Source organism: Centruroides vittatus, unplaced genomic scaffold (genome assembly GCF_030686945.1).
Source record: "Centruroides vittatus isolate TY-2023 unplaced genomic scaffold, ASM3068694v2 contig_19, whole genome shotgun sequence".
NCBI lineage: Eukaryota > Metazoa > Arthropoda > Arachnida > Scorpiones > Buthidae > Centruroides > Centruroides vittatus.
In genome coordinates this window covers 4,037,999-4,056,267 of record NW_027121169.1, presented here as the reverse complement: position 1 = coordinate 4,056,267, position 18,269 = coordinate 4,037,999, and the positions used below count along the sequence as shown (strand labels likewise).

At 30.2% G+C, this 18,269-nt stretch overlaps 2 protein-coding genes across 2 annotated transcripts in view; both read left to right on the top strand.

The window, feature by feature from the left end:
• Positions 1–7,819: 7,819 nt before the first annotated feature.
• On the top strand, positions 7,820–8,758 carry LOC136970232 (uncharacterized). The gene has a single exon (XM_067264658.1). It carries the CDS (start codon positions 7,820–7,822, stop codon positions 8,756–8,758), a length of 939 nt encoding a protein of 312 aa, XP_067120759.1.
• Positions 8,759–11,777: 3,019 nt separating this feature from the next.
• LOC136970265 (dynein heavy chain-like protein 2) overlaps positions 11,778–18,269 on the top strand; it is a 30,171-nt gene continuing 23,679 nt past the window's right edge. The window contains exons 1-2 of the mRNA XM_067264687.1: positions 11,778–11,818; positions 14,516–14,614. Of these exons, the coding sequence (XP_067120788.1) occupies positions 11,793–11,818; positions 14,516–14,614 (125 nt within the window). The 5' untranslated portion in view covers positions 11,778–11,792. The remainder of the gene's footprint in view (positions 11,819–14,515; positions 14,615–18,269) is intronic.

Below are 18,269 nucleotides of genomic sequence, written 5' to 3'. Positions count from 1 at the left end.
TGGAAGAGAAAATAAAGATATATTGTTCTTCTGTTTTTTGCAATTGTATTACTTTATTAGTGTGTTTCCCTCTCCTGAAAAATTTGAGAAAATGCTTAACAGTTTAAAATGTAGTTAAATTTTCTTTTATTTTATATTTTTTAATGCTAAATTCAACAAAGTGAAGATTCGTAATAAAAGGTTCTTGTTCCTGATCCAGAAATGACTTTTTTAGACTACCAAAACAGGCTTTAATTAATTATATTGAAATGGATTAGACAGTCTTAATGATGCCATTTTGCTTCCATTTGATGAAATAAAACATAATTAAGATTTAATGTACAACTTCATAAAATAAAAATGTAAATTTAGTTCAAATTTGAATATTTAGACAGTAGCATATTTAAATTTAGTATTAAATGCTACTAATACAACAAAGGTGTGAACAATGCAGCAGCGAAAATAGCATTGTTGGCATCAACTGCTGCTCAGTGAAGGACATTGGTTTAGGTTAAGTACTTAAATCCACAGATTTCTATGCTAAATTGCACAGTATGCTATACAATTTAGCACATCGCAATGTGTTTGGAGTTTTCCTGGCTATTTCCAGGTTTTTACCTGGAAATAGCCAGGATAGCACGCCAAATCTTCAAGGTCAAACAAAGCTCAAAGTTAGAATTCTAAATCTGTTGACAGTAATATGAAATCATCAATTATTATTAATTATGCTAATTTTCCAACAGTTTTAATTGGCACAGTCTTTTAGAATGATAGAAGACATTAAAATTATTGTAGAAACCTACTGAAGTTGTTTATGATCCTATTAGCTGCACGATTTTAGCTCACTTTACTTACACGTAACTCTAACTATTGCTTCTATTAATAAAGAATTCATCGATAAGTTACTCAACTTTCCCGGCAATATTTAAAATCATGTGTCTGGCGCTATCTGTTATGATATTTTACTTTAATTAAAAATATAAAAAGTTTTTTATTATAAAATGGAAAAAAGCTTAATTTTAAGGATAGGAATGGGTTTTATAAAAATAATTGTAAATGCTAGTAACGAGTAAAATCTCCATTAATTCCGACCCTACTCGAGATATGACACACGACTCCTTTTATCTATCTATCCCTTCGATCTTTAACCACCAAAATTTAATAGCATCGATGCTTCTAATACGCAAACCTCCCTGAAAAATTTCAGAAATTTTCGACAAAAAGCACAGGAGTTACTAAACTTCAAAGAGGGTGAACAAACTCTTGCCATGTACAGATCCATCCACACACACCGAGACGAGAAAGAAGACTCGAGTGAATAAGGTAATTTATCTATTTTAATTGATAATAACAAGCGCTAAAGATAGGTCAGTTGTTACATCCACCCCAACAGCATCTTTGTCTTGCGTATGATACGGAAACAATTAGGAAACTTGCAGACGAAATGAAATTTAATAAGAAACTAACAGAGAGATTCATTGTTCCATTGAATTCCTGTCTACTAATTTGATAAGATGGAGGAAGAATTAAATTTTCTAGAAAATAATAATAAGCAGTTACGTGTTGATATTACTGTGTTGCAGCAGGATAATAAAAACTTGAATAGGTAAGTATTTAACAACAATATCGATATTTAGAACAGAAAATATGTACCGGTACGTATGTAATATAAAAGGTTTTTGCTAAATGAAAAGGTCATAGTTAGATTGATGGGATGAAGCTCCACAACACGCAGACTTTATGTAAATACTTCTATTATAAGGTGTGACGTAGTATGGTTTTGGTGTTTAATTAGAATATTGTTGAGAATTGGTTTGAAGTTTAGTTATTTGAAGACGTGTTTCCTGAAAGTGCACTACTATTGGTGTCGAGGCACATCAACGTCAATATAGGGCAGCGTTTCTCAACCTGGGGGTCGGGGTGATATTAAAGGGAATTCGCGAAACAATAATGAAATCATTTTATGAAAAAAAAAAGCATTTATTATAAACATATAAACATTTTACTTACAATAGGTACACGTGTAAAGAAAAGAAATTGATGTGATGGTTGCATTTGTTTTTCATTTAAAATTTTCTCCGTACGTGGATCTACGTTAGAAACACACAAAAGCAAATTGTTTTCGAGTGATAAAAGACTATTCCTGTATTTAGTTTTTAGTGCAACCATAGACGAAAAACCCTTTTCACAGAGATAAGACGTGGCAAAAGTTACATTTATAATTACAGTCAAATTTCAATTAGGCCTAGTAATAAGGCTTACTGTTATTATTCCTTTGGGTGGGGGGTCGCGAAATATTAATTTTATTTACCATATATCTCGGCGGATAAGACGACCTTCAGATAAGACGAGGTAGAAGTTTTCGTGAAGTTTTATAGTTTTAGCATATATCTGTCCTATAAGACGACCCCCAAACTATCAACAGCCTATGAATTTAGTTTAGATCAGCGATCATTATCTGGATAATGACACTATAGCGTATATGAAATTATGTCCTATTCGTAATTTTTCGAATGAACATCAAATTTTATTTTCTTGCATCTGGCGGCACTGCCTTGCGATTATTGCAAACATTCACACTGATTCGGGCATTCGGGTAATGACCTTGATTATTCACAAAAACATCGTATATTCTATTCTGTGGACATACTCTACTTTCTACTAGTAAATAATTACGGTTTGTCCGTTTTACTATTATGGTTTTAATTTATATAAATTTCTATCTAATTTTTTTGTATCTGTCCTATAAGACGACCCCGGATTTTCGGGGCCTTTTTTTATGATTTAACTATCGTCTTATCCGCCGAGATATACGGTATATTTACTATTTGAGGGTCGCGGAGCTAAGAAGGTTGAGAATCGCTGATATAAGGTACAGTAATGTCGCGTTTGGTCGGATGGCCGAGCGGTTAAAGTGGCGACTTACTGTTCTGGAGAGCCTGAGATAGAATCCAGACGGGTGAAAAACACCAGGAGGTTTTTGGGAGCGGTCAGCCAAGATATGTCGAGTCCCTTTCCTCGCCACCTGGCTGCCCCTTTATGGACTTGTCTCTGTTAGTGTCTAAGGGAGGAAAGTGTCAAAATAATTTAATAGGTTTTAAAACTACATAATAGAAAGACAAAGTATAATAATAAAAAAAATCTGTAAGATTACTTTTATCTCGATCAATAACGAACATGTATCAATGTGTTCAGTGCTTATTATTGTGCTTCTAACTACAATTTTCATAAAAAATTAATTTTTTTTTTAAATAAAAGTCCCATTTTTATTTTATAATTTCAGAAGTTTTATATTGTGAAACAGGAATTTTGTGCAATAAAACATTTTGCTTTAACATGATTTATATTTTACTTAAGATTAAATATTAAAATCCAAATATTTAAGTACAATAACTATCTAAATAACCATGAAAGCCACTGATAAAGTTATTAAATGGTAAAATGATGAACCAAAATTATCTTTTTAATTTATTTAATTTTAATTATCTGTTTTTTTTATCGATTCTTTTTCCATTTAAACGTAATTAACCAGTTTCTTGTCATTGATGACAATTAATTCTTTTAAACTAATGCTTTTGATAACGTTAATTTGGAATTAATACCATGTAAACTGTATCATAATAAATTAAAAGAACTTGCCTTCAATTTACAATTTTACAGTAAATCCTAATTACTTAGTTAATATTAACTCTGTTCTTCCTCATACAATCGATTACGTCTTCAAGTTCATAAATTATTAGTTAAAGATATCTTTAATACCATTTTCCTTATGAATTAATGATTACGTAAACGGCATTCTTATAGTTTAATATGAAAATTATTGATAAATTGATTAACCAGCAGAGCCTTAATTTTCCCCAAGGCACTTCCTTATTCATTATGGTTATATTATATTATGTTATGAAATATTTAAATATTTCATAATATAAGAGGGATAACTCTAGAAAATTAACCTCCTTATATAAACTTCTGACAGCCTAAAATCCCATAGAATAAACATTGTTTTAACTTCCTCATACTGATGTCCTGCAGAGAGTCATAATAATTATCCATCTTTCTCCCTATTTAAGTTGAAATTTTTAAAATATTACACCAGAAATTATTTATAAATGTATTAAAAAAGTACTAAAGTATTGAAAAATTGTATAAATTAATTCTCACATGATCAACGTTACGTATATAATGTATTCCTTCTCCTGTTACCTGAATCATTGATCAATAATATAAAAAAACAGCCTTTGATATGTAACAATAACACAATCAAGTTGTTTATAGACTAGCAAGTTCACTGTGTTATTGAAGAAATGAATGACCTTACCCCAGGGATACCGGAAAAGGAAGCGACCAACACATCGTGCTGATGCAGAACAGGTTGTTTGCTGCCCTTCATTCTACTTCCAGTTTGTTTCGAGTGCTGTAAAGTTAAATATTTGGTAAGAAATTTATAACGTTTATAATTTTATAATGTTTATGTACTTAAAAATTATTAAATAATAATTAAAAAATAAGGTTTAAAATTTAAAATTCGATTTTTTATTTGATTTGCAGTTTTAAGATGAGTTTCTTTGATTATTTGGAGTTTTTCTATTAGTTTTATGGAAATTTTGGTTTAGTTATTTAGTTAAAGGGTGATTTCTATTGTTTTTTAAATAAAATATAAGGTCATTCATCATTTATATTCAAAATTATTATGCTTAGAAATGCACTTAAAATATATAAATTATTTTATTTGCCTTTTTATAAACGATTTAATAAAATTTTATATGCAATTTATATATTTTTAGAACAGTTTATCTGTAAGTATATTTAATTTTTTTTTTTTTTTGTTTATTTTCTCTTATGTCAAAATTAATCAAGAAAAATATATTAATGGTATAAAATATGAAGTACAGTGTATAATAATTTTATAACATATAAGGCATGAAAATAGAAATAAAATAATTTACAAAATTTTGGGTCTCAGAAGCCGAGCCTAAATTTTAAATTAAGGTTTTGTTCTTAATATACAAGAAATACAAAGGAATAAATCACTTTAAACAAATATTTGTTAAAAGTCTCTAAGACATATACAGGTACAAGTATATGCATCTTAAAAACAATATTGTCTCATAATAAGTGTATATAAATATTGATATTTTCATAATAAAAGCCTCGCCTCTCAATGATTCCTATTGACCCCATTGACGATTAAAGCTACTACATAATATGCTGATGCATCAGAACGAGTTAAGCTAAGCAGGAATTTGGGATTATTAAATTATTCTATAACAAAAATAGTGAATTTTTTAAGCACTGAGTTTGATCGATTTACATAGAAAAAATTAATAAATTATGTTTAAATTAATAATGGAAAACTCTTGACTGTTTTCAAATATTTGTAAAGCAAGGAAATTTAATGTCAAATTTAGTTTATTGTTATAGATTCGATCAAAATTATATGCTACTACATGAAAAAATAATTAGCATTCTGTCTTCAGTCGTTTATTATAAAGACTTTGTGCTGCAATACGTCACAATTTTGGTGCCAAATTTCGAGAACTCCGGGATCGAATAGCACATCATTTATACCGTGCCCACCATTTTGTAAGCACTCTTCAATAATTGTTGCAGCAGCATCACTAAAATTTGAGTCACCCATTGTAACGCATAGGTCACTCTCATGAGTCTATGTTCGTAACCAACCATACAAAATCCTTAGAAATGTTTTTCTACGTTCTAACTTACTTGTTAATCGTATTCAGTCGCAAATATAGGAGTTATAAGATACTAAAAGTAAACCACACAAATCAGAAACTTTATTACGTAAATATTACAGTAGTAAATATGAAGGTCACGTAGTTTATTTGGGATGGGTGCTAGAAGAAATCGGAATTCCTTTGCTCCAGTATTCCAGTATCTTAAAAGGGGTCTCGCAAGACCGTAGAGTTTCAGGCCTCGAGAAGTATGTAGTATGGTACCGCAAGTTTCGACGTTCATTTTTATCGTTTCTTGATATAGCGGTGTTTTCCTTCGAATTTTCTTCGGTTGCTCTAAAGTAACATTTTTAACTTTTCGGGTAAATTCGTAAAAGAAGTAATCGCCCACAGAAAGGTCAGGCGGTAATCATAAATGATAACTATTGCGCTCGTGGAGACACTTCTATGAATACAATAGCTACGTAAGCAGTCTTCCTAGAACCATACTTCACTGCTACTACACAGATAATAAAATTACATTTTTTCCGCGATAAATTTAAATCTTTACAAAACAATTTTGAGAATATGGATGTTTCTTGAGGCAAATTCTGAGGTACAAGGCACATACCTTTTTTTTTTTTTTTTTTTTTTTTTGAGTATGTTACTCAATTAGCTTAGAATTAGCTAACTTTTTTCATTCGTTTTTAAAAATTGTCTTGTTTCGTGTCCCCCAGATATACTTGTGAATGCTAATATATGTACCCAAGAAAAATTTTGTTAAGCTACAATTATCTAAATAAATTTACTAATGGAGTGAGACAAAAAGTCTGGACTGTTTTAAACCATAATATTTTATCGAAAATTGAAATAACTACTAAATACTTTATATCATTTTAAAAGAAATTTTAGTTACAATAGTACAATATATAATTAATGAATACAATCATATAGTCCATAGTGGCGTTACATCATAAGCTTGTTTTGATAGATTCGCAACTCCTTTGGACGGCCTTTATTTCTATTTTTTAAAATTAAAGTCTGATTCTTCCGATCAATTGTGCGATATTTTTTTTCCTCTCCAATCTTTCTTATATACTATTTGTGCCAAATATCCAAAGAAATCCTCAATTGGCCGTCATTGTGACAGATTTGACGGATTATGTTCTTTAGATACAAAAGAAATGTTTTTGGCTTTGTCGAATTTGCATAGTGAGACAAAGCTTTGCCGGGGTAAAAGGTAAAATCGCTATTTTGGTGATGCTTAAGAAAATTAGAATTTCCTTTAAGCATTCGTTTTGGTACGTGTCAGCATTGATTTCTAGGTATCCCTACTTTAAAAAAGAGCTTTGAAATATCTATTGATGAAATGAGAATTTATAGCATGATTTTCGTTTCGTATTTCTTCTTAAACTTGTACTTCACTTCGGGAGGTGCTCCATTTCGCATGCCGGATAGGGAAAAGTCCTTCTCGTCGTCCAAAATTTCTTACGAGCCATTTACATTGCGTTCAGATTTCGGCAATTTTTCAGCAGTGTGTTATTGGGTCTTTTTCTTCCTTTTCTGTATGTTCATCTTCTTAAGTGTCTCACATACGTATGTTCGATGACAATTGAATCTTTTAGCTGCCTCCACCTGGCTAACTGCATCTTTGTTGTCAAACATTTGTCGCAATGCTCTTTGGTTTTTAGCATTCGTAACAACCGGCTTTCTTCCGTTTCTTGGCCTTCTTTCCAACGTTTCAGATATTTTATACTTCGTCAAAACATTATACACAGTTGATTTGCTATTCCCTTCGGCTAAAAAGTTCTCCATCATCGATTTTTTTAGTACATTTGTGTAACGCGTTCTCTTAATATGTCCTCTTTTGAAGCCATTTTTCCGAACTGACTCATGAATGTTCGAAAACCTCATGTGCTGTAACTGAACATGTGTAATGTTGTAATTTTTGGCGTGAAAATTTTAAAGTTATCTTTTTAAGTTCAAAAGTTATGTTTTAAACTCAATCCGTTTTTTTTTTTTTTTTTTTTTTTTTGTCTCACCCCGTTAATTTCAATAAATAATATAAGTGATGATTTAAAATAATGTAGTGTACTTATGTTAATTATTTACAATCAACTAAATTCAATATTTTGTTACCCTTACAGATTTGTAACAACCCTGCATCCATGATTTTCTTTCGAGATATACGAATTTTATTAATCATTATTTCCTTTGAAATTCTAATATTTGGCCACTCTATTCATCCTTCGAACAACGAAGAAAGATGCAAGGAAGAAAACAGTTGTCAAAACGAGAAAAAATTGTGCAAATGCGATGCCAAATGTCCGGAATATGGAGACTGCTGCCACGATTCTCCTTACTCAAACAATTCGACTCAGAAACATAAGACTTTATGTGTCAAGAATATTTATATAAAAACCCATTGCCTCCCTACTTGGGATGATGATGCTATGAGAAGAAAGTGTGAAAATTATTCAGAACTTTCGGATCCTCTGTCTACAGTACCCGTGACGTCCCTAGACAATGCCGAAACTTTCAGAAATTATTATTGCGCTGTATGCAACGACGTCACCGAAAACTTTTTATTTTGGACCGTAACCGTAACCTGCCCTCTTAAACATGCGCATAATCATCTAAATCTAGAATATTTGCAGAATCATTTACAATATAATCCCACTGCTGATAGCTGGGGAGTGTGGCTATCAAATGATAGAAAAGTATTTCGTAAATGCCACTTAGACTTCGTCCCCGAAAGTTATCACATTCCTGATTCCCTCTTACGACGTTGCTCGTATTTGATATCGACCTGTTATGATTCGTGGCAAAACTCCGAACTAGAAAAGAATTGTACAGAATATCACGCACCGGTATTCATAGGAGGGATCGGATACGATAATGTTTATTGTGCCATGTGCAACGAAGTAAAACTAAGCGAAATTTCCTGTAAATCACCTTATCTTTTCTCTAGTATCCCTCCACATTACATTAATCCACAAGCATTCCATAATTTTCAATCGGATGTTCTAAAGTTGAACTTTGAATCTTGTGGAGAAAGTCATGTTTTTGATCCATTTTTTAAAAAATGTCGTTCTTTGTTTAATTAAAACTTTTTAAATATTTTTTTAATGTGCACTTTTAAAAGCGAATGTAAGAGAAATTAGTATTTTGTATTTTGAAGAAATTGCTTCATTTCTTTTAAGTTTGCAAGCCAAATTTTCCAATTGCTCGTAATGAAGAAGTGTAAAATTCAAGATTGCTGCTTTTTATTGCATTCTTATTTTATTTTATTTATATTTTATAAAATTTAATTGCATCAATTAATATACCATAAAGTAATACATAAAAATGTTTTGAAATTATTTCAATTGTAAAATATCCAATAGATATTGAATGGCCATAGCCTCTAGGCTGAATATTTTATAAAATATTTAAATTATTTTCTATAATTTAAAAAACAATTATCTTCTCTAATCATCCTCTTCATTCTCTATCATCAATTCACATTTATTTTATATACAGTGAATAATAATTTATTTTTCTCAAAATAGGTAGAGGGTATATAAAGTACTGTATAATCCAATTAATATTTTCAATGGTTATTCCGTAGGAGCTGTTAAGTAAACGACAAAATTTTATATAAGGGTAATCATTAATGCTTTATTTAATAAATAATATCAATAATATTGTATAAAATATCAATTTACAGCTTCTGTAATAATGAATACTAACAAGTACTACCATAACAAGAAATCTGCATTAATTTATTTATGACAATTTAATTATTTATAGAGCTCCTTGTATTTATGGCATACGCCAATGTTGTTTGTATTCAATGTATTTAAAATATATAAAAATCATTATTAATATTTTAAACAGTTGTTCAATGTTGTATAAATTATTTAATAAATCATTATGTACCGTGTAATATGTGTATATATATATGGTTCCAGGTGATTGGTCAAGACGGATATGTGAGGATGTTTTAGTATTCTTTTGTATATATATATATATATATACAAAAGAACCAAATCACCAGGAACCAAACAGTCGCGCTTCAGTGAAGACGTTTTAGTATTCTTCTATGTATATATATTTTTTAAAGTGTGTATTACCGTCTGCCATTTTTAATTGACATCTATTGAAAATTGAGAAATATCTTACGCTAGAATACAACCAAACCTCGCTTTTTCGAACAATTTGGTTCAGGAACAAAATTTTAAACTCATATTTGCTCCGGTTGTCGTATCATAACTCGGCTTCCGAACAAGCTCCTTGGCAGAACGATTGGGCGGGTCTTTCGCATTTGTAGGAGAGCAAAAATAGTGGGACATCTCCTATAAGTAATATTTATGTCCTTTTTTCTGGCTATCGTATTAAATACCGACCTCGAGGGGTGAAAGGTTACCACGCAACGCTCCTCTCTAACCTTGCGATCATTACGTAGCCCATTTGGCCCTTACAGTGGTTCGGGGGGGTCTAACAGCTATCCTACGCACCAGTGATGCATTATATCCATGGGCTAGAGTTTCTACCTGTGCCAACTCATCATCACATAACCATGTGGCAGAAGAATAGGTATATGAACATTTAATGAGGGCTCTACAAGCTGCAATTTTATATGGGTAGGGATCACATGACCAAGCCGGGATGTAACACGAAATGAAAGTCGATTTACGATAGACCGACGTCACAATATTTGTCCCTTGTACATGGATATTGATATCCAAGAAATAACTTTATCCTTGCTTGCTCGGTCCAGCTCCAGTAGCAACCGTAGTTCTATCATTCGCAATCTTTACAGAGAAACAGTCATTACCGTTTTATAGCGTAAGGACTGTTTCTCGAAGACGAGAGACGACGATTATAATGAAGCTCTAGCAATGTTACGCTTAATAAGTTCTTCAGTTAACACTTCCATGAGTGTTGACTGAAGAACTATAGATTTCTGTGCTTCGAATTGATTTCGTCCTTCAGACAACACCTTAAAATACTTAAATCATCGAAATACCGTGGATCGTGTGAAAGAATTTCTGTACTGTTTACGTTTTTAACATTTCATAAGCTTCCGTAGCTAAATATTTGCAAGAGAAAGCAAAATTTCATCGCTGAGCAATGCTGATTGCGATCAACCACCATCCGTCGATCGCAGCAGCAGATAACATTTGATTTGCTTGCTGTAGAGAAATATTTCCATACAGATAACATTTACTTTGCGTGCGTCATATTTTCATATAATTCTTTCGGACAGATGCATCAGTATTGCGTCGATTGAAATGGGATAGAGGAAACACAGCTCCCCAATATTTTTTTGTACCAGATTAGAAGTAGAAAAGAGTACTATACACAACAAATACACCTTATTTTGTATATCCATTCAAAACTCGACAATGATAAATTTTCCTAACTCATTTTCCCCGTTTCCCCAATATTTATACAGCCCGACCTCGATGTTATGGATTAGTGGCGCACTCAGAATTAAATTTTGGTAGAGCCGAGTTGAACGGATAAAAAAAATTTTAATGCGAATTTAATAAAATTCCCATCTTATGTGACCACTAATTCATAAGTAGTATAGAAATAGAGGACATGACACAATGTAATAAAGAAATAAACTTTACTTATGAAAAGATTTTTGCAAAATTTTCTAGTGTTTGTTTTCCTTTTTCTTTAGAGAATGCCAAAGCCCCTTTAATCATGAATTTTGTGATTTCATGGTTAAATTATCATATTTTCGAAAAAAATTATTTCGAAACTTCTTCCTTGGACATAAAATGGCGTCCGTTAAAACAGTATGTTATTCACATTGCTGTATTTTCTTATCGAATATTGATTAAGTTTTATAAAATTTTTTATATTTTTCAGTTGTTATATATTAAATTTTATTAATGTAATTTTAAATTAATAAAGGTTTAAGCTTTAAAGCTTTTTAAAAAATAAAATTACCGGTAATTAAAAGCACATTTTGCAGTCACATAGGATACAAAACTAGCAATAATTTAATTTAATCTAAATTAATAAATTTGAAATTATTTAATTAAATAATTCGAGTTAATTAGAATAATTAAAATTCTTTTTATAATATTTTATAAATTTAATAGTAATTTTTTACTCAGTTGGCAACACTTGAAATATGGAAAGATGGAATTGGCGGATACTTTGAGAAAGTGAGAATTGATTTTATCAATATAAACACGTGGGTGTTAAAAATGGACAAAATTGTACACGTTTTTATATATTTCGTTATTAAATTCGTTTATAATTCAGCAAATGAAATATGTAAGAAAGTTGTTTTTTTTAATCAGATAACCTAACTGCGTCATCACGTGAATAATAATAATAAACGAATTTAATGGTGCATAATGCACACGTCAAATGCTTTGAAAATAAATCTTTGTTTATATTCAACCAAAGGTATATTTTCAGTGGTAGGCAGTTGGGCACATTAGTAAAGCAGCTTGGTAGTATTTTACTTATGAAACCAATGCTGGCATGTTGGGAAATGCAGAAAACGTTAGTTGGAGCCAAGATTGTGGCCCTAGTTAATTTGAGTACTTTAGCTAAGGATGAGTTAGCTATACATTTATGTATAGCAAAGAAAGTTTTTTGTCGGAGGTAATTTTTTGGACCTGGTTGAGACCTTCGATTGTCCTTTCAACATTTGGTATAACTCGACTTTTCTATAATCAACAATGTGGAAGAATATCCATATGCTGTCAAATCTGGTGGAGTTGCTTTGCAGATTAAATGGCCTTGACAACTTGGATCTACTTCACTGTAACTTTGTGCATGAAATGAAAAATGGCCATATGCTACAAAATATATTTTTTCCTGTTATCTATTGTTTAGAAGCAACAGTAGGGGTTCTAATAAAAATGTGAACATCTGTAAGTAATTAGAAATTTAGTCCTGGAGACAATTGTTAAGAAAGTACTGTTTCTTGCAGAAGCATGCACAAAGTTATAGTGAATAGAGTATAGCTGTATTAAAGACATTTTACCAGACAGTGTGGTAACAATTGATTCAAGTTCCACTAACTTTCTACGTGAGATTGTATTGTAGATTTCTTTGTTAGAAAATATGTCTGTGACAAATTCAATGGAAGTTAGACTGAATATGCAACAGTACCAATGCTGTGCAGTCTGTAAGGCTTTCATTACAGGTTCACAGGATTTTGGATTCATTTCCTTTTTTCTAAGAAAATACAATTGAATCATATTTTTTAAGAATATGCTGAAAAAGTATGCATTTTGTTTTGGTTGTCTTCAGTTGTCTTTTCTTGTTTTTTTTTTTCCTTGCATAACAGTTAAGAACACTCCTGGCTGATGTGAATTTGAAAAAAGGCTTATCTAACATTATAATATATATGTAACACTAGAATGGATGCAGTAATCAGATCAGGTTAGCAAGGTATAATTTACTTAGAGGATGCAGATGGCAGATAGGCACTGACTCCCCAAGTATTGACGTAGTTGTGCAATATGGTACAATAAAAAAGATTATTTATCAAGTAATTAGATTTTTCTTTTTTAACAATTAGATGCATCAAGAAGCAGGAAAAGTTCATTAAAAATATTGCAAGATAACCATCCAAAATAATTATACACATTTTAAAATAAGAATCCTGACTTGACTATGCTATTAAGTGCTTCATGCTTTTTTATTTATAATCATTAATATTACTATATACTAGGAGTGAGCAAGCAAGAGTTCAGTGGGAGCCGAAATGTAGGTATTGCAAAATGCATGGGAGCCGCAGTTCTGTACTGTCGTGGCAAATAGTATGGTAAGGCGCACGATTTTATTATATAATATAAAACAAATATTGAATTTTTTAATAAACATATTTTCACAAAATTATAAAAATAAAATTGTAAAAATAATAATAAAAAACAGAAATTAACACTTTCAGCAAGAGCCGCATGCATCTCAAAAAGAGCCACATGCTGCTCTTGGAGCCGCATTTGCCCATGCCTGCTATATACCATTCTACTAATCAACTAAAAATGATCTCATTTCCATTTTAATTGTTTTGTTTTAAACAAATGTAAAATTAAATTTAATATTAATATAAAAGTGAAATTTAAATTGTTTAATACTTTGAGAAGACAGTAACAATTTTTAAAATGATGTTTATTAATTTGTTCTTAGCTGAATGAAATGGAATTTCAGTATCCTTTAGATGGTTCATATATTATAATCCATACCTTTCCTGTATTGTATAAAGCAGTTATTTTAAAACAACTTGGCTGAATGTTGTTAAAGTGGCTCCACAAATTCTGTGTTTGCCAAATGCTGAGCAAACATTTGGCCAATACAGAGTAGTGTGGATGATTTACTTGTGACTTCACTTGACAAATATCTGGTATTTCTCACTCCTTTTTAGTATATTGTAAGAAAAAAATCTCAGACAAACATTTCTAATTCCCATAAGGAACTGATGCTTCGCAAGTGATCAAATATATGTACATATATGCTTGCCACATCACAAATATTTTGGGGAAAGGCAATGATTTGGCACTCAGCAAGTATCGAATGTGTGGAGCCACCTTTAGATTAAAATTATTTAATAATTGTAATGAACATTTTACATGATGTGGAATATTCAAAAGAATCTTAAATCTAAACATTTACAAGCATTTTATTTTGTTATCATTTTGTCAATTTGATGAAAATCAGCATTTTTAACACAAAATACAGGTTGTCATAAGTGGTGTTGTTAGTTTTTATTCAGTCTTTTCAATCTTTCTATACTTTATCAGTTTAATTTTTATATTATTATTTAAATAAAATAAAATTTGTACACTAGAAATTTAAATTTATTATTATAGGTTTAATTTATTAAGAAATTCTTATAATTATAGAATAATTCATCTGATTGATGAAACACAGTATAGATGTGATGTTCAAAGATTAAAAGTAGAACATGTTTGTGAAGATTACAGAAATTTAATGAAAAAATTGTAAGTAAAATAAATTATTATTAGTCTAATTAATTTATTCTTTAAAGAAATATCATTATCAGGAGCATTTATTAAATCTTTAGTCAGATAAATTTCTGATGTGAGAGTAAAAATAAAAGAAAATTTCTTCATTATAATAGTAAACAATATATCTTTGAGAAATTTTATTAATTAAATGGAAACAAAACTTACTTATCAAGTAGAACAGTTCTAAATAAACTATAAGCTTATAAATCATGCAGTTCACCAGCTATTTGTAAAAAAATTAGTTATTAAAATTCCATAATGTGAAAACTTGAGAGGTGATTGATATCAAGTAAATTTAAAATTGCATTTGTTTTGTGCTCATTATGTTATTAAATAGGTTGAATTTATGGTTAATGTTACCTATGGTAGCAAACATGGCAGCTCGTCTCTGAAACAGTGGGGATGCACGTTCTAACCTAACCTAACCTATTCTAATAAATTACCATAATTATTGCCATAATTATTGGCAATAATTATGGTAATTTTATTTATGCTAATATATATTTATTATATTTATGCTAATATTATTAGAATAGGGGTAATTTATTAGAATAGGTTAGGTTAGGTTAGAATGTGCGTCCCCACTGTTTCAGAGACAAGCTGCCATGTTCGCTACCATAAGTAACATTAACTGAATTTATAATTGTGCTATCATACGCATCATAATGTTATGAACACAATATAAAAGCAAATATTGAAAATACAGTACTTAAGAATAGAAAATCATTAAATTCTAGTACACATTATATTTTAATACCAAAAAGACAATTTTATAAACATTATATCAATTAATAATATATGATACATGTAGGGTTTGTTTGTAAAGTGGAACTAGTTAAACAAGAATGACTTCATTGTTGTTCTATCTTTTGGTGGACATTTGATCAATTTATTTATAAAATGGCTGTTTCTAAAGCTAAAATTGAATATTGTTAGCATAGTCATATCTTAAATGCTTTCCTCAGATTTTTCATAAGTTGTCTTTTAATCCATCAATTGTACACTTGAGTGAATTTAGAAATGTCATTATTGCCAAATACCATTTTCTTCATAATGTGAACTCTTTCTTTTATGAATTTTTTAAGAGTTTTGTGTGAAATATCATTAACTTGAAGCATGTGTAATGAGTGAAACTAGAACTTTGAGACTGTCTTGTCAGCAGCATTTCTCATGCACAGCTGCACACTGATTTTATGGAATTTCAAAGGTGCTTTTACTTCCTGTGCTCAGAGCCAACAGCTGGACATCAACATACAAAACATTCATGATGATCCTAATAATTCTGATTGGTTCTCAGCAAAAAAAGATCATATGAACATGTATCAGATTTCTGAAAATTTTTTGCTTGGTTACATTTCATCACTGTGCAGCTATATGAAAAATTAAAAGAAATATTCCTTGTCAGTAATTTATTTAACTCATTTGACTTTATGAACCTACCATTAGTACTAAGTGTGTCCATTAGTACTAATGTTTTGGAGTTTAGTAAATATGTGGAATCACAACATTGTGATATATACCTTACTGTATAAACAGAATGTGATAATATTTTATGTAAAAAGCACTTCTGTCTATTTCATTTTAAGACTTCATCAGTTTAATGATATTCAAACAGAATGATCAATAAACTCAAAAATTTGTAAAGATTTTAAAAATGAATTTTCACCTCAACTTCCCAATTTTACTAATTATTAATTTCAGCTTAATAAAATTAAACAATACTAACTTCATGTTTAAATACTATATATTTGTTTTGTTATATTTATACGAAAAACATAAATATAAATAATTTTACTTTTATAAAAACATTTTTCTTTAAAAGAATTCTTTAAAAACATGAAATGGATACTATCCATTTGATGTTTTTAATTGTTGATGTTTTTAATACATTTATGTTTGTTGTTTGGTTATAAATTAGCAACAGAAAAATTTTTCCATTTTGTGTAGAAGTTAATATGATTGAGGACTGACAGAACCTGCAAAGTGTTGTAAATTCTCTATTCTTTTACCAGTTGTTTTTTGAAGACATTAAATTACTTTTTTAATACCCAATATTTGCTATTCACTATTTAATTTCATATTTTTTTTTTTGCTAATTTCCAATTGTTAACAGTTCTTAATTTCAGTTGAGATAATTCCTTATCCAGAATATTTGTACTTTCTCTGGCATTATTATAATTCCTTACATGTCTTGTTTTGTATCAAACATTCTATTTACCATATTTACTTGCATATAAGATGAGGTTTTTATCCATTTTTCACTGCTTCAAAAACCTAGGTCATCCTATACAGGTGAGCAAAGGATTCTTTGTATTTTTGCAATAATTTTTGTGAATTGTGTGCTTGCATTTTTTACCAGATGCTCACCCTCTGCTGTTCAAAAAACAAAAGTATTTTATCTGGGTTGTTTCAATTGTTTTTGTGTATTGTTAGGAGTAAAGATGAATAGCAATAGGAAAAGCAAAGCTTTTGAATTGAATTCCAATTTGAAATTCCAAAATCACACAGGAGCTTGATTTAAGTTTTAATCCATTCCCACATGAAATCAGATGATTGTTAGGAAATCAGAATTTGAAGAAACTCATAAGTGGATTTGACTGTTAAAAATTGGCAAAAAAGGTTCCCGATTGTCCGGCTTTACATGAACAAATTATGTTGATTTTACAAGATTTTTCTTTAAAGTTTAAAATGCCAGTAATTTTTGCACGGCAATGTGTTCATATATGTGTATTTGACATTTTATTTGTGATTAAACAAAATAAAATAAAATTGTATTAATAAATCCAATTTTCTTTATTTTGATCTTTAAAGTCACACCTCGTCCTATATGCGAGATCGTCTTATAAGCAAGTAAATACGGTAATATATTTTTTAGGAAATTTTTGAATATTAATTTTAGATGATAAATTAAAAACTGAGTCATTTTATTAGTAATATAATCAGTATTTGAGGATCTTTATACCAGGATAAAATTATTTTATCTCTCTGATGACTATCAGGATGGACCATTTAAATCAAACCAGTGGAATAACTCAAAAAATGTGCACCCTACAAAAAAACCAAAAATTTAGACTTCAAAGAGGCCACAAGATTGGGCTGTCGGGCTATTGGAAAAGTTATTAGGAAATTATTATTTGTTGGAATCAAGATTGACATCATCTTTTTATCACAAGCCTGATGGTTTTAACGTAATGTGGCATTACTTTTATATCAGTTCATTATTTGAATGAAAAGAATGATTCCACTAAATACTAATTGCTTCCTAACATCTTTTTAAGTATTATTATTTCTTTTTCAGTGAAATTCACAGACATCACAGATTTGCATGTGCATGATATGGCGCAGCCACATGAAACTTGAAACTTCTATAACTTCTGATTTTTTTTTTTTTCCAGGAAGCAGATCTTCACTATATTGAAAGGACTAATAGTGACCTAAGACTCCTTATTCCACACACACATCCAGTCGTACTGGCCATGGAAAATGCTAAATTCGTTCCTATCTACGAACACCTATCTGCTTACCTGCAGGAATGTTACCACAAGAAGCTGAATTGGGTACTAAAGTTTCAAGTACCTAAGACTCGCCAACGCCCAGCATTCCCCTTCGTCGTTTGGGACAACATTCA